The following is a 25,644-nucleotide window of genomic DNA, read 5'->3' as shown; positions in this document are numbered from 1 at the left end:
AGAAAGTATCAATGCTGTTGTGAAGCTAATGCATAGGCTTTATTCCCAGAGCTGGTGCCAGCTCCACAGCTGCCTCCTGCTGAATTCCAAAAACCGCTTAGGTAATTAGTTTTTGTCTTTGAACGTTGAAATTAAAATTTGGCTGCTGGTTTCAGGCATATATTCAGAATAAATAATTTCTTCTTTAAATATTCCCTTGGGAATAATCCACATAGCAAAACAGTAGCGTAGATTTTTGACTAAGGAAAGTAGAAGTACAAACAAAATCAACAAAGGAGTAAACTTTATTTAAAATATAGTTCTGTATCTCTGAAGTAGTTACATACAGGAGAGTAATGCTCCTGATGTATATGTTGGTACATCCATAGAGGTATACAAATAACCCAAATTAAGGGAATGGCAAAAGTACTGATTGGAACCCTAAATTGTAGTACCTAATGATGTTGAGCAGACACTTCGATGATGTTACATTTGCTAGGGCGATTTGATTCCTTTGCCCGTTTTGTTACATTAATCATCTACACTGCAGTTTTATAGTGGAATATAGATTATAAAATATATTTTATTTTACACCTTATAAAAATACAAAAAATTACGGCCCCAGTTCATCAAACACATGCTTAAGTAAATCCCTAGTCACCAAAGTGCTTAAGCATGTGTTTAATTTTAAGCCCATGCTAAAGTGCTTTGCTGAATCTGGGTTTACATGAATACAACATAAAGGTTGCATAGATAGCCACTGAAATACAAGCAGTTTAAATATTATGAGTCTATCTGCAGTAACTTGTCTTTATCACACACTGTGGCATATTTTATTGTATACACCAGGGGTCGGCAACGTTCGGCACGCGGCTCGCCAGGGTAAGCACCCTGGCGGGCCGGGCCAGTTTATTTACTTGCTGACGCGGCGGGTTCGGCCGATCGCGGCCCCGACTGGCCCGCGGTTCGCCGTCCCGGGCCAATGGGGGCAGCGAGAAGCAGCGCGGGTGAGTGATGTGCTGGCCGCGGCTTCTCGCCGCCCCCATTGGCCCGGGACGGCGAACCGCGGCCAGTGGGGGCCGTGATCGGCCGAACCTGCTGCGTCAGCAGGTAAATAAACTGGCCCAGCCCGCCAGGGTGCTTACCCTGGTGAGCCGCGTGCTGAACGTTGCCGACCCCTGGTGTACACTTTCAATTTTATGACATAAATAGTAATATGAAGCTGCACATTCAGAGGATAGTCTTGGAGATAAAGCATAGTATTGGGAGTCAGGAGATTTGGGTTTTGTTCCCTTTCTCTGCCAAGGACTTTCTGGGTGCAAGTCACCTAACTTCACTATGAAACTGGGACTTGGCTGCATCATAGGACTGTTGTTAGGGTGAATTTTACATATTTCTAAAGAGCTTTGGGATTCCCAGATGGAAGGTGCTGTAGAAGGTCAAAGTGTTGATGTCATAGGAAAAAATATTGGAAAATTCTGGATAGTTACAATAGAGCAAAGTTATGGAACCCTGACTTTTACTTTTCCTGATTGTTGATTAATTTAACTGTATGGGTCTTTGATATTTCCAAAGGCACTAAGTGGAGTTAGAAACTTAGCTCCCCTGGAAACCAGTTGGTCGTCTAATTCCCATTTTTGTCTTTAAAGAAATACAGTGGATATTTTCAGATTTCATTCCCTAGATTTTTTTAAGAGTGAAATTTTGGTTTTCCCACAGAAGTTTTTAAACCATTTTGAAAAAAGAAAACCAGAAACATTTGTTTCAAATTAACATTTTGAAATGAAGTAAAAATATTCATTTCATTTCAGCTTAAAAATGTAACTTAAAATTTCTGTAAAGTGAGCAAAATCATACCTATTTCTTTTGTAATAAAGCTAGGTATTACTATTAACTGTTAAGTGCTAGGTATTTTGTGTCAGTTTTTCTGACACAAACAAAAATGAAGCAACATTTTAATTCAAAAGGTCAAAACAGAAATTGTCATTTCCCGTGGGGAAATTGTAATTTTGAAACATTTTTCATAGGAAAATATAATATGAAAAAAACATTTGTATGAAAAACATACAGAGAATTTTATCTTTAAGCATGAAAACTTTTCCCACAAAAGTTGCAACTAGCTCTGTTAATGACACATTGATCAATGAGCACTTATGAAATAGCTTGGTGTAAGCAGCTGTAAATCCAAAAGTCCAAATGTTTGAAAAGTGTATGCTTCTAAATTTGATCACTCAAAATGTTTTACTGTGCCTGTTCAGTAGCTGCTTTTCAATCAATAACTTCATTATCTAGTCATTTGAAAAAAACTGTTATGGAGATATCCCTCAGTGAGAGAGATATTTACCGGCTATATTAAAAGTTCAGCTGTTTTTTAGTTGTGTAGAAAAAGTATGGCAATTTTGTCAAATAGGAAACATAAATCATTTTTTGCCCATTAGAACTCAAAAAATTGAGCTTTAAACATTTAGCACAAATTTTCTGGAGGGGCTAGCAACAGGAAACCCTCATTTCTGGGCAAGGACAACACACTGGAAATTTTGAGTACCAAAGGTGGATTGTTTGAGAAAGTCTGAGCATGTGAAAACAGCAGGTTAGAACTTGAACTGTTCAGAAATTTTAGCTATAACAAGCACTACACAAAAAGCTCTCCCTTTAATTTGCCTTGCTTTCTTGCAACCAAAGGCAAAGAATTGCTTCAGTTCTTAATCAGTTCTCAGAAACAAATTAAAAGATGAAAGTTAGCATTTTGCCACAGTGTAATTTAATTTTTCTAGTTATCACAGATAATTTGTTCCCAGTATGGCCTTACTAGTGAGCCTTCCTTTGTATTTTTGGGGAAAAAATTAAATGCAAAGAATGTTTTTAATTCTAAATGACATGATTGTGCAATATGTACTCTCTGCTGCTAACTGTGAGTGTACCATCGCGCTCAGATGATGGGGTAAATCTTCACTAGCTCTATGCACCCATGCAAAAGACTTACTCGTATATACTCGTTCATTAGCCCGTTCGTTTATAAGCCGACCCCCCATGATGGTTGGGTAAAAATAGCAAAAACTGTATGACCCTTTCATAAGCCGACCCTATATTTCAGGGTTGGCAAACTTTGGCTCCTGGCCTGTCAGGGTAAGCCGCTGGCTGGTCGGGACGTTTTGTTTACTTGGAGTGTCTGCAGGCATGGAGCCCCTCAGCTCCCTGTGGCCGTAGTTTGCCGTTCCCAGCCAATGGGAGCTGAGGGGCTCCATGACCGCAGAAGCGCCAGGTAAACAAAACGACAATGTATAAGATATTCAATTCAATGATTCCATAGAGTTTAAAATCATCAGATTTTGGTGTTGACCCATCTATAAGCCGACCCCCGCTCTTTGATGCGTCACTTTCTTACCAAAAATATTCGACTTATGAACGAGTATATATGGTAGGTTATAAGGCACCACCTTACTGTCTTACAAAGGTTATGTGTACCATGGGTTTCAGCGAGGGAGGGAAAGCTATTCTTCTTCCATCCCAGTACAGATGACAAGGGCAAGCAGAGGGGAGACCAGGAGGGATATTGACTCTGAATTACAGTCTGCTGCCTTGATCAGGGCCAGTCATAAAGTGACGATCTAGCCCCATGTTTGTATCCTGCATTGTTGTTAATCTCTAGGTGTTCAATTCTCCTCTCATCCCCACACAGCAGATCTATGTTCTGATATTTCAGTCTTCTGGCAATGGAACACCATCCATGCAAGGTGTCAAGACCTACGATGTAGATCTAAGAGGGGGATTTTGCCATGTGGTAGCACCGGCTTCACCATGGGGAGGGGAAAGGAAGGCATGGCTTCTAGCCCTGCATTAAGTTCAAATAGGGAGTCTGATTTAATTTCATGATTAAGTAGTCACTCTTTAAAGGGCTATATTTTCCATTTTCATGCAAACAGATTCTACTGCAAGGCTCCTAAAGATTGACTCTTAAACTGCCAGTCAAATGAATGCTTAATATGTATAAATGTCTGTAGTGTCCCAATAGTTGATTCCTGATTAGCATTGCCATTATTTCACTGATGGGTTATCATCTTCATTTTTTTTTTCACATTATGTAGGTAGCAAAAATATACTGGGTACTAAAAGTCGTTGCTTTTATTTTTCCGATGCGTGACACATTTAGGGATTGTCCCCACTTACCCTGGGATCGACCTGCCTTAGAGAGCGAGGGCAGGTCTACACTACAGGGCTAAGTTGACCTAAGTTATGCAACTCCAGCTTCATGAATAACGTAGCTGGAGTCAACGTACCGTAGGTCAACTTACTGCGGTACCTACACTGCGCTGGCTCGACGGGAGAGCGATCGATGGTCGATTTAGCGGGGTCTTCACTAGACCCGCTAAATATATCCACGGTGGATTGATCGCCGTGCGTCAATCCCCTGGTAAGTGGAAACAAGCCCAGAGATTAAAAAGGAAATACTAAAGTAAGTCTTTGGAACTTTCACATACTGATAAGAGTGTGTGAAATATAAAATGATAAAATAACTTAGAAGGCATTACTTCTTTATATATTGAGGTTGACCAACAGTTGCACTAACTGAATTATTTTTTAAAAGAACAACAAATTGCTGAGGCCCTGTGTTCTTGAAATTTGGTATTCTTTCAGTAAAACTGTTCTTGATTATACCTGTCTCTTTAGTGTCAATCACTCTACCAGTGATTAATTTTTAAAATGAAATTTGTGGGGTCCTCCATGTATTCAAAGCCAGGCAAAGTTACTTTGTGTGTAGACTATAACTATGTTATGTAAAAATCAAGCAAGAGTAACTGGTATGGAAAACCCTGTGTACTATTAATCACACCTGTCCTGGATTTTAAAAGTAAGAAGCCAACTCTCCTCTACCATAACTTATTTCATTCATTTCTACAAACTAAACTGTGTAAGTGCCTAAAACACTGTTGATGTGTATATGTAAAGCTTTGTGTTGGATCAGTCATAAATGCTTTACAGTAAATAATTATTGATGTAAATGTACACGTGTGTTAATTACTGACAGCAATTTGATATAAAATGCACACTGCAGAAAGGAGGTGGGAAGGGTTATATGTTAAACAGAGATGAACCAAACAGCCTAGAAGAAAAGAGACTGTGAAGCAGCCAGTGAGACTCTCCAAATCTGGGCTAATGCCAGTGAGAGCCTCTCTGGGGTGATGAGCATGTGGAGATTTGCAGTGCTACATACACTAGCAGGTGTTGAGGTGACCAAGGGGGAGACCCCATTTCAATAGTGAGGAGTCAGCCTTCCACAAAATTAAGACTTGTGAAGTAATGTCAGAAACAGTTGTAGATAAGTTACCAGTGTCTGCCATTATTTTGAACCCGTGTCTGATGGAAGCATAGAGGGGGAAGTACTGGTGTTTCATGTTCTACAATTTTGCAAATGATATACAGCATGCTGAATGTGAACGCTGTTTTTCCTGTTTGGAACATTATTGGTAAAGGGTTATATATGTACCCAGGTGATGGGCTGAATTCCAATTTAAGGACAGAGTTCCTGCATTCACTTTTTATTCTTTGATCTTAATTTGTACAGCTTAGTTCCCCACAGATTTCCCGTTGAGTTTCAATGCAAATGCAGTGACTGGTCTAGCTCCCAGTGAAAACTGAGAAACACAAATCATAATATATGTTCAAAGCAGATTTCGTACTGTCGTTTGATATGTTAAGTAAGGAGAAGAATCAGCCCTATTCACAAAGCTGGCGCACCATTTAAATCTTATTTTGAGGGCTTTTGTGGATTTAAGTGATATATAAGCCTTGCGCTGAGCCTCTACACGTGAGGGAGTTTCAACCAAAATGATTGTGTATGTGTATGGAAGGAATTTTACTCCCTGCATCATTTATATAGAACCTCTTTACAAGCCAAGAAATCTCAGTATTTTAGATGTATTTTTTAATAGTTTGATGTGTAGATGTTTCCTGCCATTAAGAGTTTTTCCAAAGACAATTATTCAAACTTCCTCATGGGCAAAATTCCAATTAAGGGCTTGTCCACACACAAAGGTTATACTGCTTTAACTGTACCAGTATAGTTATAGTGATACAACATCCCTCATGTGGATACTGGTCTAGCGACTCCCATAAGAGATGGGGAACCATAAGACAACTTTATCCAGTATAACTATGTCCACACTAGGGGTTATACCAGTATAACTATTTAAGTAAATAATCATGCCACTAACCAAAATAGATATACAAGTACAAAAATTGTGTGTAGAGCAGGAGGGATTTAGTTGTGTTAATCCAGATGAGAATACATTGTTTTAGAGACTATTTATAGATAGTGAGTTAAAGTGTAGTAATTGAGTTGCTTTGTGAAAGAGAGAGATGCTTCCTTGATACATCCATTTTGTAGCTAATGTGCAAGAATTAGAACATGTAAATAAACTTGTGTAGATGAAAAGCAAGACAATACCATTTTCATGCTAAATGTAGTTCCTCCACATCTCCTATAATTAGAGGTGTGCTCTGAACAAGCTGAGACTGGTCCTTGCCGAGCAATGATCTCCCGCTGGTACTATGATGTGACTGAACGAAAGTGTGCACCATTCTTTTACGGCGGATGTGGTGGGAACCGAAACAACTTTGACTCTGAGGAATACTGCATGGCAGTCTGTGGCAGCGTCAGTAAGTGGACCTCTCAAGCCTGTAGCAGTCTTTCTCTCTCTCGCCACTGACTCTGCTGTTTGTAACAGATTTGTTTTCTGATCCTTGGGATGGGCCTGTGCTACCACTAACCATATTTCTGTCAAGATGTTATAACTGCCCATGTTCTATAGCGTGTGTTTACTCATTAATATTACTCATTAATGTCTGTCTTTCTAATCCAGCATGACAGTGGATGACTTCTTTAATCTATGTTGTAGATGCAAGAGTCTTGCAACTAGGGAATGAAAATTTTGTCCTAACATTTCTATCAACAAGGCAGTTGACAGCTATGGTGTCTCATGTAGGTCTTTCTGTAAAAGTGTATTTACATTTCTGTGTCTGTGTGTTTGTCTTCATGCATGTATTATGCATGTGCAAAAAAACCGTCAAAACCAAATTTATACCCAGTTGTTAGTGAAGCTTTAAGTGAGTTAAAATAGTTTTATAATATCTGATCCATGAAAATGCTGTTTTATATTGTATTTCCTTACTTGGGTTCCTATTTTTATCAAAGCAACACAAACAAATCAAAATGTCATGATATTTGTTTCCACACTTAAATATTAAGCATTCACTTCTTCCTTTTGGACGCTGGTTGTTAGAGAGTGTGTGTGTAAATAAGTAACTTGGAAATATATATTTCTACAGGAAAAGAAGAAACAGATTTGCCATTTGAGGTTAGGTCTTCAAGTGTGATGATACACATTAATATGAATTACTTGCTACCTATTTTATGTTTAATACACCATATATTTTAATGATTAACTTTCATGAAGAAGGAATACTCGCTTTTGAGTCTTCAGTTTGTGAAGCGTTGCTGTCCCCCACTGGGGAATACTGAAGCTGATAAATCAAAGATTACATTTAATCTGGGTGTGTTTTGACTTGTGAGCCTCTTGTACTGTCCCTTTTCCTCTGCCTGGGGGCTGTCCATAAATTATGTAACATATGTTGTGGTAATTTTCAAGGCCCACCTTCCCCTTGTAACACTGAAACAAACATCCAAAATCAAGGCCCCTCCGCCCCCAATATGTTCCATAATTTATGGACAGCCCCTTGTCTGCTTTATTCATAGGAATTATATCCTCTGTTTACAAATGAAATGTACAAGAATGATTGCATATTTCAATATCCAGCCTGCTCACAAGAAAAGAGCAGTGCAGCCAGACTAACAGGAACCCACCATGACTTAATTTTGTAGAACATCCTACGAATGGTGTCCAGAAAAGCTTTAAATAATACAAAGGTGAGAGTGTGTGTGAATGAGTTTGGGGGAGGAGAGTGGCATGAGGTGTAGGCAAGCAAGACAAGGGGATTTTGCAGATGAGTTTTTCAAAACATTTGGGGAATTGGAGAGGGATTCAGATAAAAGTTGCAGAGGAGGAGTCCACACCAGCAGTGGCAAGATTGTATGGAAGGACATGGAGGAGGCAGGTGCCAGAGAAGTGGGATAGGAGTAGTAGAAAGAGAGAAGAATTATGGTGTAGGATGCAAAAAGTTCAGAGTACTCTTCAAAAAGAATTAAAATGCAGTTTTGAACCGAGTCCTGAATTGAATAAGACATTAATGGAGTCCTCTGAGGACGAGTGATGTGGTTGTAGTTTTGTGTTTGTATGTTCCATGCTGGTGCCAGGAAAAGCTGGGACTTGGGAAGCCCATGGAGAGTTGATTTATAGCAAGAAAGGTGAAAGTATGGATGAGAATTTTAGCCAAGGTAGAGTTGATGCAATAGCAAACTCAGGTGGTATTGTATTGGTGATGGGCACATATGTAGATAAAGAATGACAGAAAAGTAAAGTTCAGCATCAAAGATAAGGGATATGATAAAGACAGATAGTAAATTCTTAAGTCCAAAAGTGAGTGAGAGAGAGTAGATGAAACTGCGGATTAACACACAGGCCCATGCCCAGAGGCCGTGGCCAGTTTGGGGACCCACAGAAAAATGGGCGCTCCAAGCCCCAGCAGAAGCCACAGGGCTGCAGGAACACCGGAAGCTCTCTAGAAGTGTGGGGGCCCACCAGCACCCAAACCATGCCCGCCCCCCGTTCCCCTGCTCCACCTCATCCCCAAGACCCCACCCTCATACTGCCTCTTCCCCCGAGGCCCCCTGTCCTCTCCCCATTGCAGCGCCCATGGGCTGAAGCAATGAGCCCGGGTGCTTCCTTCCCTCCCCCAAGCCCCATGTGAAGCCTGGAGCCCTACCCCACGCAGCTGAAGCCCAGAACTGTAGAGTGCAATTCACTTCCTGCTGCCAGGACTGAGTGATCGCTTCCCCCAGCTCATTCTGGGTCCTAGTGATAAGCCAACTGCACTGCAGCCACCCTGCCTCTGAGCCCTATGTCTACACTGCTGTTTTCAGCTCCACAGCCCAAGCCCTGCAAGCCCCCGGTCAGTTTACCCGTGCTCTGAGACTTGTTGCCATGTTGGGGTGGGGGGGGGGGGAGATTGCACTCAGGGCTTGCCTCTCCCAGCATTAAGGAGACATCATGCAGAGAAGCCACCATGTCAATGGGAGGACAGAGAGAGCAAGCAAATCCCCTCTGCCAACACCATCCAGCTGCCAGGGAAAGGCAAGGACAGAGAAAGCTAATTTGCAGCAAGGTGTCTAATTCAGACCACACCTCTGCCAGAATGTTTCCATGCACAGTGGGGTTCAATGGCTGCAACCTTGTGCCCAATTCAAAGAAGCAGCCCGTGTAACTAGCAGTATCTGCAGCAGCATCTTCTGTCAGTGCTCCTCTCCTGCCACAGATGAATTTCTTCTTTGGGCTCCAGGAGCGCCAGAACCTGTGTAGAAGTGAGGGCCTGCCCCCAACTGGCACTGGAACTGTGGCCCCGCCCCCTGCTCCTCCTCCTTCCCCTCAAGGCCCCGCCCCCTGGCCAGGCCAGAAGCCAGAGCCAAGTCATGGTAAGAGCTGCCCAGGAAGCCCAGGCTGCTGTGGGGAGTCCCAGACTCTCCACCTGCCCTAGACAGGGGACCAAAATGCCCAAGAGCAGCCCCCGGCCCATGTCGCCACTCCCCCCAGAGCGCGCCGTCTAGTGTCCTGGGTTCCCTGGGCAGCATTTACCACGGCCCAGCTCCGGGCTTCTAACCTGGCCGGGGGGGGGGGGGGGGGCTTTGGGGAAGAGGAGGAGCACGGGGCAGGGTCTCATAGTGAGGGGGTATGTTGGAGGGTCCAAATGTTCTTTGTGCCCAGGGCTTCAATAAATCTTAATCATCCTCTGCTGTTGAGTATGCTCCTTTTCCCCTAGAAAAGTATTTCTAACTTTGCAACATTTAGCTTCAGGTAGCTGGTTTTATTTGATAATTACAGGCATAGAGAGTGGACAGAGGGAGGAGTAATTAAATATGTCAACAGCTCATGCAGTTAAATATCATCAGTTTAAATGGCAGTTAAGACTGAAGATGAGATGACCAAGATAGAAATTGTTCAAGGGAAAGAGCTGAGAAACTGAGCCTTGTTGGATTCCATAGAGGAAGGATCTTGTTGCAGAAAAATAACTATAAAAAGTTAGTTTATTGAGTAGGAGAGAGGAACCATGATAGGAATTAATCTGACTCATGTGCACAGGTTTAGAGATAATCCAGGAGCGTCGATTGTCCGTAGCGGCACGGAAGTTAAGGAAAATGTATAGCTTTCTCCAATCATTGTCTAAATCTGATATTGCACCCACCACCATGATATCTGAGTGCCTTTGCCAGGAGAAGTTCATTAATCAGTTTCTTCTGCATAGTTAATGTGCAGCAAAGTGAAATCCAAATTGAAAATGGCTATGGGAATCGTGTTGTGGGTTTGTCATATGGTCGGTCACTCAGCAGAGGATTTTGAAACTTGCCTACATTGATCTCTCTTTTTTTTTTTTAAATCACTGTTTGCCTGCAGTTACTACATATGAGATTCCACACTTTTCCCCTCTAGTTAAAGTGAAAAATAACGTTGGCATCTTTTTGGCAAATGCTGAGCTTTTCATGGTAAACTTTGTACATCTCAGCCTTACTATGAGGACTAGACAGATTTTGTGGAATCAGGAAAATAGTGTTATAAACATATGTTGCACATTAGGCCTTTAGAGTGTTGTGGTAGGTACCAGTCTTGCAAGCAGGTGGATCTGTGTGTCCAAACCCTTTTGACTGCACTGGGGCTCTGTGCAGGCCAAGGTCTGCCCATATGGCATAGCTTGCAGAATGGGGCCTTAGTTTCTTACCTAAAGCTTCTAATTAGAATTTTTATTTCTAGTTTAAGCAACATTGTCAATTGGAGTACAGGGAAAGATGCTATTGGTTGAAAATGCAAATAAATTAAATCTATACTGTGATGTTAAAAATTATTTCTATAATATCCTGAAATGATCATGTATACAGGAACTCCTCACTTAAAGTCATCCCGGTTAACGTTTCAATGTTAAGTTGTTGATCAATTAGGGAACATGCTTGTTTAAAGTGAAATGCTCCCTTCTAACAATTGGCAGCCGCCAGTTTTGTCCGCTGCTTGCAGGAAGAGCAGCCCGTTGCAGCTAGCTGGTGGGTGGTTGGAACCAGGGTGGACCAGCAGCCCCCCTATCAGCTCCCCGCTCTCCTAAGTTCCCTGTGCAGCAGCTGTCCCTCCCCCCACTGCCATGTGCTGCTCCTACCCTCTGCCTTGGAGCTGCTCCCAGAGACTCCTGCTTGCTGTATGGGGGGAGGGGGAAAGAGGGGAGCTAATGTCAGGGTATCTCCCCCTCCCCCCTGCTCCTGCACCCCGCTTACCCCATCTTCCCTAGAGCGGGGGGGGGGGGGGGGGGAGGCACACCACGGAGGGAGGGAGCTTCTAGGTCTCAGGTTTCAGCAAGCTGATTTAATTAACAAGGCAGTGTACTTAAGCCTGGGGTCAGCTACTTAAAGGGGAAATGCACATTTTCTCTCTCACACACAGGGTGTGTGTCCCTGTCTGCCCTCCCTCCTTTCCTGCTGCCTTGTAGAGTGTTGAGAGTTAACCCTTGAGGGCTCAGTCAACTGCTAGTTCATTTAGCAGTGAGGCATTCCCTGGAAAATATCCCACCCTCTCCTCCTCTGACTCCTCCACCTCAACCAAGCTTCACAATTATCATCACTGTGTACCAGTATTAAATTGTTTTTAAACAATTAAATTGCTTTTGTCTGGTGAAAAAAACTTCCCTGGAACCTAACCCCCTCATTTACATTAATTCTTATGGGGAAATTGGACTCGCTTAACGTCGTTTCGCTTAAAGTCGCATTTTTCAGGAACATAACTACAATGTTAAGTGAGGAGTTCCTGAATTTGGGTTGAGTTTGAACATTTAGCAACCCAAGAGGCATCTATGACTGAAGAGCAAATGTTTGAATATTTGGTCTCTTTTATGAGACCATCTGAAAAAGATGGTAGGATTCAAGCTCAGAGTATTGGTAATGGGATGTGGAGCCTTTCCTCTCTAGGTTACCCGGTAGAATCCAGCACAGGTGAGTCATGGCAGAAAGCTGTCTGCTTGTTCCATGACCTAAATGGAATGAGTTGGCACTAGTCCATTTCCAAGTGAGCAGGTGTCCACATAACAGAACAGCCACCAGCACAATTGGTGACCATGTCCATGGTCTTTGAAGGGAGGCCATGGATTAAATGGGACTGGTGACTACCCTCCGCACTCAGATTTGTCCAGTTAGATCAGGTTTGCACCTCATTGATGGGAAAGTGTGGAGAAGTTTTTCCTATTATTGTCTGTGTTCTGCCTGTTCTGTGGATAAAAGGCTTGTATCTCTAGAATGGTCAACCCAGCAATTTTTGCACAGTGCTTAAAAAGAGAGAGTTAGAGGAATCAGTGTGGATCTAAAATAAATTGATCAATAAAGCCAATCCATTAGGAAAATAATTCTTGCTCTTTTTTTGTTTTGTTTTGGGGGTTTTTTGTTTAACATGGAGATATAATGGACACATGCTTCCTGGGTTTCTATTTATAACATGGTTTTAGTTCAATGAAGACAGCGAATTCCCATTTGGGAATTCTGAGAAGGCTTTTTTGTTGGGGAAGGAGAAAGGAAAGAGGGAGAAAATCCAATCTGTTATTTCATAATGCAGATTTGATGCCTGAAGTTTTTTTTAAAATGAGGAATATTTCAGAATTGAGGTTTTATAAGGGTCAGTTGTGCATTGTCTTTTTCTGTGTGTAAATTCACTGCTCATGAAAGTTCTCCAATTGACAGCCCTAGAGACTGAAGTCTGATTTTGTTATCCACAGTTGGGTGACCAGATTTTCAGACTTGGATACCCAATTCTTCCCTCCCCGTCCCTCTCTTGCAATCTACTCCCATTTTCTTCCTCCCTCTCTAACCCTCACCTTCCTATTCCCCCCTTGTTCTCTATGCTATACTCACGCACACTCACTCATTTACTCTGTCCTTCATTCTCATCCAGGCACAGGTTTTTGTTTTTTCCCCAATGTTCTGTAAAAATTCATCTCTAGTGCAGGGTAGGATATGTGCAGGTGCCAAAGCAGACTGGTCAGCAGTTGCCTGCCCATTCAGCTAACCATCCATTAGGCTCATTGCTCAATCACAGTGAGTTTGATTCCATATTAACCTGTTTCGATGTGCAGGGGAGGGCTGGGTCAGAAGGATATGAGGATTCACTGGGAAGCCAGGATGGCAATGTATGGCAGCTCTTGAGATGGGGCAAGTCTGAATGGAGAGAAGACCACATGGGACAAAACAGACAGAACTTGTGTGGGACTCGCAGAGGTGCAGGGCCACCCTCTCCATAGAGCAAAGCTAGCATTCCCTCTCCTCTCCCTCCCCCCCTCGCCCACACACACTACCCTGCTGATGTCCCTTAGCCTTCATCTGAGAGGACAACCTATGTTCTTCCAATCCTTAGCCTCTCTGTATATCATTGGTCTGCTAAGTGTACTGAGTTTTGTCAAAAAGACTTTTGTCTCCTGGGAACGGGCTAAGATTGCAAAACTCGTGGTTTCATTCACCACTGAACTATGCTGGAATCGATCCATTAACCTAGAGGCTAAAGGTTTTAAATATCAATCACCGATTCTCTTAGCCTTCCAGAGCACATGCCCCTCCATATTGATCCATTATTAAGGAAGTTCAATACAAAACATACACATTGTACAATGTAAGTTTAAATACTTAAACTTCCACTACATTAGTATACATTTTGACTTCAGAGGAGCCATTAGGATCTGTCAAATGAGTAATTCAGATTAAATGACCTTGATGTGAATATCCATTGTCAAATTAGACCAGAGGAGCCATTTCTGAAGGATCCAATTCTATATTTTCATCATACCATAAATTCACCAGTTATAGGATTTGGTTTATTGATTTCAGATTTTCTTTGTTTAAACTGTCCTTAAAACTACAACAGAAACACTTATTTAATATATATCCTTTCTGAATAATGTTAACAGTTGGACCCAACTTCTCAAAGGCAAAGAACTTCAGATTTGGGGCTTCTGCCTCTCCGTTAGGTTTAACTTATTTTAACAAAGATGGAATACAACATAACATGCTGTTATCAGGCCTCTGCAGTACTTCCAGCATTTGCAATTTGGGGAGTTCAGAATATCATGAAATCCTTAGGTCTATATTTCATTTGTTCTTGATTTTAAGCCAAATATGTATGGCCTATATATTGTACAACCGCATTATTATTGTTGCTAATTGTTCTTTTTTTGAAAATAGGTTTTGAGAAATTTTTAATACATTGCATAGACGTTTATTTCTTAAGTAAAATGTAGGTGTCAGCTGTCAAATGTTATTTCTTAGGGGAAATATCCACTGATATTTATCTCCTGTAGCATTGACCAGTCTTACCAAGGCTGAATATTAGCATTAGCAAAAGAATAATCCATTTTCAATTAAACTGAAGGGTCCCACCAGTTAATCTTAAAGAACGTTGCTTGCTGTGAAGATTTGCTTAATGCAGATTCTCTTTCAAACTCTGGATCATTTACATTTTTCAGAAGAGCCTGAGAGACTTAGGACATCCTAAGTCCCATTTAATGAATTGGCATAACAACAATTTAGGCGTATTCAGCAATACACATCAGTATCATTTTTCTGGTGGCACCATCAATTTCTGAAGAATTTAACATCTCATTTGAAAAGGAAAAAATCTAGCTCCTGGGCTGGGCTGTGTTGCTAAGACTGCCAAAACAATGGAACTTGCCCAGCTATCCCATTCATTTCAGTTGTGTAAATTCTAAAGCCTAATGATGACCATTTTGATTGTCAACATTAACTGTTCAATTGCTGGACATTTTTTAGAAGAAACATCCAGTCACTATGGGATTTTGGGTGGAGTGTGAATTGAATAACATCCCCCCAATATATGTTGAAAATAGTAAAATTAATCAACTTGCTAAATCTACATCAATTTAAGCAGTAATTATATTTAGTAAGTGGTATATGTTTTGGCTTTAAACTGTAATCTGAAGCTGGGAAAATTAAAATAAGTATCATCCATTTGATTTAGGGCCCTACCAAATTCAGGGTCCATTCTGGTCAATTTCACGGTCACAGGATTTTAAAAATCGTAAATTTCATTATTTCAGCTATTTAAATCTGAAATGTCATAGTGTTGTAATTGTAGGGGTCCTGACCCAAAAAGGGGTTGTGTGGGGATCACAAAGGTTATTGTAGGGGGGGTTGCGGTACTGCTACCCTTACTTCTGCGCTGTTGCTGGCGGCGGCGCTGCCTTCAGCGCTCAACAGCTGGAGGGCGGCAGCTGCTGGCCAGGAGCCCACCTCTGAAGGCAGAACCACCACCACCACCAGCAGCGCAGGAGTAAGGATGGCATGGTATGGTATTGCCACACCTACTTCTTGCGCTGCTGCTGGTGGGGCGCTGCCTTCAGAGCCAGGTGCCTGGCCAATAGCCGCCGTTCTCCAACTGCCCAGCTCTGAAGTCAGCACAGAAGCAAGGGTGGCAATACCGTGACGCCCCTGAAATAACCTTGTGATCCCCCTGCAACTCCCTTTTGGGTCAGGACCTCCAATTTGAGAAACGCTGGCCTCCCCCATGAAATCTGAATAGTATAGGGTAAAAGCACAGAAAAGACCAGATTTCATGGGGGGGGATGGGGGAGACCAGATTTCACGTGAATTTGGTAGGGCCCTAATTTTATTTTAAGGAACATCCGTTGAATAATTAAAATACAATATAAACCAAAGTATTTTCTTTTCAAATCTACTATGCTATTATGCACAAGATGTAGATAGTCTAACATGTATGTCTTAATCTGTTACTCTTCGCATAGGCTAATTTCACATTGATTTCAAAACTGGCATCAAACCATCAGTGTCTGTTGACAAGAGAGTATTTCTTAAAACACTTTGAATTTGTGCTCCTTAGTGAAACGTCAAGAAAATTGTGTTACATCACATCACAAATGCTATGTACTATCTGGTTTAATATATCTTCAAATATAACACACATTGTAATCTACCCCTTTCAAGAATAAATTCTGAAAGCCTGTAAAACGGCATTACCATAATTTCCAGTTCTCAGTAAATTTCTTGATCCATTTGCTGTTTGTTTTGGATCTTGACATCCCTCTAATTAACGGGGAGTAAAATGTTTTGACAGCTAAATGTCCATGTCAACATCCAGAGTATATTTAGCAGTAAGGAGTTGAAATATTTTGCTGCATTTGTGTAAACAGAATGGGCAAAATATATGTAATTTTTAGTTAAAGAACTAAATGGCTCTTTCCATCTTATTTATCAGATGAGTGCTCCAAACAGATGGAGGTCGGGTAACAGGCTTGAGGGCAGAAAACAAGCAAATGAGCAAGAACACATTCCTCTGCCCTGGATGGCATTGCCCTTTCACTGTTCTTGAGTTTTATAGGGTAATTGGCAGGACTATAGCTATATAAAAGCAGCAGAGCTTGCAAGTTGCTCCATCCAAGAAGTGCCTTTCTGACAGTACAGAATGTGATGGGAAAGATTCATCACAGTAAGCCAGCTGCAGCCTTAACTCACCATAGCATTCCCCAGGGCGTAATTTAAGGTATAAAAGCCTAGCGCTAAAATTTTAAATCCCCAAAACCTAATATTTGTTAGAAGTGAATCTAAGCTTGACATTGCAGCTCCGTGCTCCCCCTTGTGAGTGTGAAGTCTTCAATTTGAATGAATAAAACACACAAGTGAATTTATGACAAATATATATTAAACCAGTCCCCAGGTATAATCTACCAACAGTGATTTTATTATCTAGGCACTCTCTCTATTCTTAACAGAGGGGTCAAACTGGCTCTGGGGGTTAGCTTAAGAAAAGTCTTCTGAGGCAGTTCCCTCTCCTGTGTGGATTGCCTGCCACTGCTGACTTTTATTTCTCTGGCACAGGAAACAGACAGGACACATGTCTTGATGAAGTTGATGCCAGTTTTAGCAAGATGAGACTCAGGGACAATCACAAGAATGTAGGTCTCTCTGTTGTAATTATTTGAGATTTGTCCTCCAATGAATCTTATATATATATTTATTTTTAAGTATATTACCTGCCATGGCTGTTTAGTCACAGCTGACTTATTGAGTATAAGTAATCAGTGTACATGGGACAAGCCACTTAAAACTATAATAATGTAAGTTGAGCTCATGGCTTGTGCTTGGTCCATATGTGGAATGAGCATAGGGTATGAAACTTCACTTTTAAAATGAATTTGGATTTTTTGACTTTAGAATGCTTAATGGATGGATTAGTATTCATAATAGCAACAATACAAAGAAGTGAACATGCATGTTATGGCAAGAGTTTGATCAAATGGTAGATTCAGACGTAGTGATTTTAGCAACATCCCTTACAACTTGTAGGAATTGACTTTGGCCAAGTTTCATGGCTAGAACAAATAGAAACTTCTCAGATTCTGATCAATTATTTAGTTTGCCTGGGAATTTTCTACAAATAAGCATTTATTTTTCTGTATAAGAGATCAAAGATATTTTTGTAGGGGTTTGTCCACCCTTTATCGATTTGGCAGGAGGTAAATGCTTGAAGTACTTCTGCATCCTTCACTTCTTAGTACTAAGCTCAAGGTATTTAGCACAAGTAAGGGAGGATTTTGTATTTTACCATTTTTTCCTTAAATTGGGGCAATTTTTCTTTCCTTAATTCCCTCCCAGTATAGCCACGATGTAACATTTTTTATTTTTATTCATTTATTTATTTATTTATTTATTTATTTATTATTTGTAGTACTTCAGTGCCTAGGAGCCCTGGTCATGGCCTGAGCCTGTGGTGCAGAGGCCCATTGGGGCTAACTGGCAAAGGGTTCATTGTTCTCTATAAGCAACTCTATCTCAGACCTGACAAACTCACTACACCTAATACACTGTTTTCATGGTATTTATCCATAAAGGGTAGCTAGTGAAGTCTCTACTGAAAGCTTGTAACTTATCCGTGCTCATAATCATTGCGAGATGTATGTACCGGTAGTATTTAAGGAATAATGTAACTATTGTAATTATATAATTACGTAATTATGCCTTTATGGTTTTGGAGTAAAAGTTAGTCACCAGGTAACCATGTGTCTTGGTCATGACCCATTCAAGTGGGAGGGAGTGGTCACCCCACCTTGGCTGGCTGATTATCTAATGTATTGTTCAATTGCCTACCCATGCCCCATCCCCAAACTAGGATTACCATCTGGCTGGTATTTGACAGGCCTGACCGGTATTTTTATGGATTTGCCAGTTGCCAGAAAAATTATTTAATCTGCCGGGAAACGGGGGGTTATGTGGGTCTAAAGATTTGCATTATCCTCACAATACACGGGGATATCTACAGTTAAAAGTTTCTGTGTCCAGCTAAAGATGCTGCAGTGTTCCCATTTCTGCAGTTAAGTAAGAAGATTGATAACACTGCTCTACAGCCAAAATGCTTCTGAAATAAATGTAGTCAAACTTTACTAATTCTGGGTCACTGAGAACGAAAATGATGCTTAAAATTGTTGATTGGCTCTAGTTTTCAAGATATGCTATTGGGTCAGTATATACGACCCTTGACTTGGGAATGGTGGAGGATAAGTGAGTTATAAAGGGAAGGGATCTCAATTTAAACCAGAAATGACTAAAATACATCTTTGACTGGATCTATGAATAAATCTATGACTGGGTTTGGACAGTACTTGCTTTTTAGGCAAAACAATGAATGATGCAATCTGAAGCTGGTATTGCGTCATACATGATAGGAATTGCATCATGTTATTCCTAGAAGTCATGGATGATGCAATCATAACGAAGCTTACATCATTCTGCTGAACAAATTGCCCTATATCAGCTCTAGAAATCATACAGTGTCGTGCTCTCTTATTTGTCAGTGTTTGATTTTGCAAAGGGACACATTTCTGTTTAGCCAAAGTGAGCAGAGATGCCTCGTACTTGTGTGAACAGTGCAGATAACTTCTGCTATGTTTGTGGTGAAGTGACTTTTGCATCCCAAAAGCGCAGTATAACCACTATGGTTAAGAAAGCCTATCACCTTTATTTTGGCTGCAAAATTGGAGATCAGGACAAGAGGTGGGCCCCACACATATGCTGCAACACTTGTGCAACAAATCTTCGCCAGTGGTTGAACAGGAAAAGGAAATCTATGCCTTTTGCAGTGCCAATGATTTGGAGAGAGCCAACGGATCATACCAGCAATTGTTACTTCTGCATGGTGCCTCCAGTTGGGAAAGGTGTGTCAAAGAAGAAAAAGTGGACTGTGCATTATCCAAACATTCCATCAGCTATACGCCCAGTACCCCACGGAGAAGGACTGCCGGTTCCTGATGCACCAGAATCATTCTCACTTGAGTCAGACGAGGAAGAGGATGAAACTTCTGGTCCTGAACCATCAATGTCACAGGACCCACATTTTCTCCCATCCTCCTCCTCTGAACCACACCTCATAACACAAGGTGAACTGAATGACCTTGTCAGGGGTTTGGAACTACCCAAGAGTAAGGCAGAGCTGTTGGGCTCCAGACTACAGCAGTGGAATCTCCTGGCAGGTGATGTTAGGCTTTCCATGTTCCGTGACCGTCAAAAGGATCTTGTCCCATTCTTCTTCATGGAAGGTGATCTTGTAGCCTGCAACAACATCGATGGTGTTATGGCAGCCCTCAACATCGTTCACGATCCAGATGAGTGGAGACTGTTCATTGATTCATCGAAGACGAGTCTTAAAGCTGTTTTACTGCATAATGGCAATGTTTTGCCATCAATTCCAGTTGGTCATGCAGTCCATATGAAGGAAACCTATGACAACATGAAACAACTTTTGAGGTGCATAAACTATGACCAACATCAGTGGCAGCTTTGTGGTGATTTGAAGGTTGTTGTTCTCTTGCTTGGTCTGCAGACTGGATACACAAAGTACTGCTGTTTTCTCTGCGAATGGGATAGTCGTGCAAGAGATTCCCACTACATCAAGAAAGATTGGCCACTCCGACAGTCATTGGAGCCTGGGAGGAAAAGTGTTCAGCATCCACCACTTGTTGAATCAAGGAAGATTTTGTTACCACCCTTACACATCAAGCTGGGTCTGATGAAGAACTTTGTCAAGGCCATTGACAAAACACAAGCAGCTTTCAAGTACCTCCGTGGAAAATTTCCAAGGTTAAGTGAAGCTAAGATAAAGGAAGGTGTCTTTGTTGGTCCTCAGATTCGTGAACTTCTTCGAGATGATGCATTTGACCATGCACTGCGTGGCAAGGAAAAGACGGCATGGAAAGCCTTCCAGTTAGTGGCAATAAATTTTCTCGGAAACAACAAGGCAGACAACTACAGGTTGTTGGTGGAAAACCTCCTCAAGGCATACAAAAGCCTTGGTTGCAACATGTCACTAAAGATACATTTTTTGCACTCTCATCTAGATTTTTTTCCACCGAACTGCGGAGCAGTGAGCGACGAGCACGGCGAGTGATTTCACCAGGACATTGCAACTATGGAGAAACGCTATCAGGGCAAATGGAGCCCATCAATGCTTGCAGACTGTTGCTGGACAGTGACAAGAGATGCTCCATTTAATGAATACAAGAGACAAGCCAAGAAGCGCCGAGTAGACACTGAATAGGACTAAACTATGTACAGAATAGTTTTTTGCCTTTTGTTTCATAATAAATTTTATTTATATAACCCTTTTGCTGATTTTTAAAGTGTTACATAAACAGGACAGGTGAAATATTATCATGTAAAGCAACCATAAAAACATGAAAAGACCTAGGTTTACAATTTATGATTAAAACTCTATCTACACAATATACATAGACATAAAATGTAAAAACTTAAATATCTTAGAAACAGTAGCCAATCAGTTGTTTTAATTGAATTCAGCACATCAAAAGACATAATAAATAGCACATTTTATCTCTGAAGCAGACGACTTCTCAAAAATTGTAGACCAGTGTAACATCATTTTATCTCTGTGTTACCTCTCTCGATACTGTATAAGTAGCTGTTGAAGGGTGCAGGTGTTGCGGCGTCGCATTGTGGGTTGGGAACAGGGGTTGCAGTGGACTTGCCTTGTGAGGGGGAGTGCCTTTTTTTTGCATTTCAAAGGTGGTAACTCTACCCAGAACAGTCAATGAAAAACCATCAAAGACAATTGCAAATAATCAAAACCACATGCAGGTAAAAAGGAACACCATAACAGACAGAGATCACCCTGTCTGTGAATAAAGGCAAAAGACTGATTCAGTATATGACAGGGCAGGCAAAGACACTCTGCATCCATTCACTGAGGAGCCATCTTGTTGAGCAGGAGTGTTTTCCAAGAAAGATTGGATCCTGTTTCCTGTGAAGCCTGCAACAGACTGACCTGTGCAGGGGAAAACTACTTTATTAGATAGGAAAGGTAACTATTAATAAGTGTAGGCCTTAGTTCATGTTTTGTGATTTTGTTTTCTATTGTAACCATTTGCTTCCATCATGTTTTCTTGTTTCAAAAGAAGATTTGTTTAAGTTTTATTATAAGTGCTCACAAGTTCTGTTCATTACACAGGAGCAGTGATTTAAGATAAAACTGTTAAAATGGGGTACATTGCACTGGGAGCAGATAGAGTTGCCTGGTATCCGTTTCTCGACCAGAATGCCCAGTCAAAAAGGGATGCTGGCGGCTCCGGTCGGCGGAGCTAAGGCAGGCTCCCTGCCTGCCTTGGCTCTGTGCGGCTCCCGGAAGAGGTCGGTAAGTCCCTGGGTGCCCCATTGGCCAGGAACCACAGCCAATGGGAGCTACAGGGGCGGCGCCTGTGGGCAAGGGCAGCACACGGAGCCACCTGGCCATCCCTGTGCCAGGAGGCCGCAGGGACATGCCGGCCGTTTCCAGGAGCCACCTGAGGAAAGCGCCACCTGGAGCCTGCACCCCAACCCCCTGCCCCAGCCTGGTGAAAATGAGTGAGTGAGGGTAGGGGAGAATGAGCAACGGAGGGAGGGGGGATAGAGTGAGCGGGAGCGGGGCCTCGGAGAAGGGGTGGTGCAAGGGTGGGGCCTCGGAGAAGGGGCGGGGCAAGTGTGTTCGGTTTTGTGCAATTAGAAAGTTGGCAACCTTGGGAGCAGAGGATCTGTAATTTCTGTAAGTAGCCCCTGTCAGGGGCTGGATGTCAGAGGTATACTTCAAGGGGATTTGGGAACTGGGGTACATTTCTTTGTTAATTTGCAAGGCAAAGACAGGGCTGGCATAGCCCAGAAGAGGGCCTGTGGCTGAAAAGCTGGTGCTATTAGGGACCTAACACCCAGTCACCACCGGCAAGACCCCCTCTTGTGAAAAGCAGGGGGTAACAAGGTGACTTTCAGTCCGGGGTACCCCCAAAACCATCACAGGGCCCCATTGTACTGAGACAGTATTGCCCAGCATGGTAGGTCCCAGCACACCCAGCAGCCTAAATGTTGTCAAGGTTATTTTAGGCATCATGTAAAAGGAGAGTTTTTTGAGGAGGGATTTGAAAGTGGGTAATGAGGTAGCTTTGCAGATGTTTATGGGGAGCTCCTCCCAAAGGTGAGGGGCAACATGGGAGAAAGCACGAAGGGGCTTCTTTGAAAACGTAACACATGGGTGATGGAGGCTGGTATCATGAGGTGGGAGACAACATATCAGTAATGTCTGAGAGATGATAGGTAGGGTGGGGATAGCCGATGAACAGCCTTGAAAGTGAAGACAAGCAGCTTATGTTTGATGTGATAGAGAATGGGGAGTGAATGAAGAGATGCAAAGGGGGTGACATAGTCAAAGAAACTGGCTAGGAAAGTGATCTTTGCAACAGCATTCTGAATGGATAGGAGTAAGATAAAATTGCATTTGTCAAAGCCCTAGAAAAGAATATTGCAGTAATCAAGGTGCAAGATGATGAGAGCCTGAATGACAGTTTTAGCTGTGTTGTGTGGATGAACAGGAAAGGCTGCATCTTAGAGATGTTACACAGAAAGCTAGCTTTGTGCTAATTAGAAGAGAGTATCAATGCCAGTACAGGCACTAGATGGTGAATAGTGTGGGAAAGGTAAACTTCCTTTCCCAAAAATGGCTTTTCTCAGAATTGTAGTGAACTTTCTCTCAAATTGTATTTTCTTTGGATGTTCTACCTTGCTATGATGTACTGCAGTGGTATGTAACTGTAACATTTCAAAGGCTGATAGGCTGTGGCTTTACAAAGTAAGTTTGAAAGTAAATATAATTTCCAAAGCATAAGAAGTAATTTTCCATCCCTGCACCGTTAATAATGTTTCTGTCCAAATCAATAGAAGTTCATAGGTTCAGATGTGTAATTAAGCTGTAGAATACTTAATTGAATAAATATGAGAGAATCCGTATACAGACTTTTGTGACAAGACATTTGAGCCAGGACAGGAGGTAAGGTAATAAAAACAGGAGAAGAAAAACAACGGTTAATACGAAAGGACTTCCAGGGAGCAATGGATGTGTAACGCCATTACTTTTAACTGTACTTGTACGTCGCTGTAGTTAAACTCATGAATGTCCTAAAACAGGGGTCTCAAACACGCGGCCCGGGGGCCGCATGCGGCCTGCGGGGTTGTTTTCTATGGCCCGCGAGCTCCTCGTGGCGCCCCCCCCCCCCCCAGTGTTTACCTAAAGCGGCTCCAGCCTGACGCGCACCGGGGGAAGGGCAGGCTCCCTGCCGTCCTGCCCCCTGCTGCTCCGGGAAGCGGCCGGAACGTGGGGAAGTGGGGGCACAGGGCTCTGTATGTTGCTCTTGCTTCAGGCAGCGCCCCCAGCAGCTCCCATTGGCCGCAGTTCCCCGTTCCCGGCCAATGGGAGCTGCTGGGGGTGGTGCCTGAAGCAACAGCAACATACAGACCCCTGTGCCCCTCCTCCCCCAGGTTCCGGCCACTTCCCGGAGCGGTGTGGAGACAGGCGGCCTGCCCTGCCCCCGGTGCGTGTCAGGACGGAGCCCGCCCCCCGAGCCCCTCCTGCAGCCCAACCCCCTGCTGTACCCCACACCCCTCCTGCACCCCACACCCCAACTCCCTGCCCTGAGCCCCCACCCCACCCCACACCCCTCCTGCCCTCCCTGGGGGCAGGAAGGGGGCAGAGTTGGGGTGGGGATTTCAGGGAAGGGGTTGGAATGGGGGCAGGGCCTCATGGAAGGGGTGGAGTGGGGGCGGGGCCAAGGGTGGCGGGGGGAGGTGTCAGTAATGCGGCCCTCGGCCAATGTACTAGTCCTCATGTGGCCCTCATGGTCATTTGAGTTTGAGACCCCTGTCCTAAAACAAAACCCATGAAAAGCATAAATTTGAAAAAGGGAGAGATGTGGGATATTTCAGTCACAAAGGCCTCGCTTCTTTTTTGTAATGTGGAAATTATGACAGTTGTGTGCCATTCTAACCTTTTTCGGACACATTTGCCTAATTCAGTGACATTTTGTTGTTTTCTTAGAAGTACAGCAACATTTTGAAGTTGGAGATGGAGAGGAACTAAAAGTTTGGTCTCCTTCATGGGACCTAGCCATGACTCCTTTTAATGTGTAATTTATGAATCCCCATGTATATGATCAGTTCTAATGCAAGTGATACTTTTTTCTGAAAATCTGGCCTCAAGACACAATGGCTATTTTTTCGATAGAAAATACATTAGCCTGGGTGTCCTAGCCTAGTTTTAATTTGGATGATTCTTGTCCTTTAAATTCCATCTCAATATGGCAGCCCATTGGATGGAGTATTGGAAATTTATTGTGATCTTTTGTGATAATGCCAAACGCTGATATTGATTGTGATATCCACTGTTACAGGAATAGTACATAGCCCTGAACTCAGGTTTCAACAGATGTTGTTTGAGTTCTTCAGTAAACACACTTTAAAAGGAGATGCTCCCCAGCTCCAGAAGTCAGATCTGTAATTCTCCAAAGTTTGGAATGGCTTTGGAGCAGTGCCCCAGTTCAGGCCCAACCAGTGTTTATTAAGTCTGCCCAAAGTTATGGAGCTTTGATTATGGAGCTTTGAACTCAGGGCCTGAAGCTCCCAGAGTGGGACAGTGGGTTCCAGGGCCCAACCAGAATCCAGGGCAGTTGGGAGGGATGTGATTTTTTTTTTTTTTTAAGTATTTTGAAAAAGCATTTGCAGATTAAAAATAAAATGTTACTTATGCTTTAGGTACTTTTAAAATGTACTTAAATACAAATACAGAATACTTAAATACATAAGTACAAGTATGTAGAGTACTTTCAAATACTTAGTTAAGCACTTAAGTACATGGGAACACTCTCTTTCACACACACATATAGCAACTCTCCCATCCACAAGATGACTGGATTTCATTGGAGCTGTATATAATTTGTGAAGTGACTTGGGATGAATAGTAGTATATAAACATAATATATTCAGTGAATGAATAGATTACTTCTGAAATGCAATCTATTTAACTAGATCATCAATGTAAGATTTAGGTCAAAGCTTTTTAGTCACTGACTAAACAAATTCAGATACTTACAGCATTTAACGTAAGCTTTCATTTATTCATCCTTTCCCACATCCTCCACTAAAATTAT

The 25,644-nt window shown here is 42.3% G+C and overlaps 1 protein-coding gene across 2 annotated transcripts in view; it reads left to right on the top strand.

Moving 5' to 3' along the window:
• Positions 1-25,644, top strand: part of APP (amyloid beta precursor protein) — a 326,391-nt gene that overhangs the window by 176,407 nt on the left and 124,340 nt on the right. The window contains exon 7 of one of the 2 annotated variants that reach the window (XM_065418252.1): positions 6,469-6,636. The exons of the other annotated variant lie outside the window; for it this stretch is intronic. Coding sequence (XP_065274324.1) covers positions 6,469-6,636 — 168 coding nt within the window. The remainder of the gene's footprint in view (positions 1-6,468; positions 6,637-25,644) is intronic. 2 annotated transcript variants of the gene reach the window in all.

The sequence above is a fragment of the Emys orbicularis genome, chromosome 1 (genome assembly GCF_028017835.1).
Source record: "Emys orbicularis isolate rEmyOrb1 chromosome 1, rEmyOrb1.hap1, whole genome shotgun sequence".
Taxonomy (NCBI): Eukaryota; Metazoa; Chordata; order Testudines; family Emydidae; genus Emys; species Emys orbicularis.
Note: the sequence above shows the minus strand (reverse complement) of the source record. Positions and strands in the feature narration are given on the sequence as shown.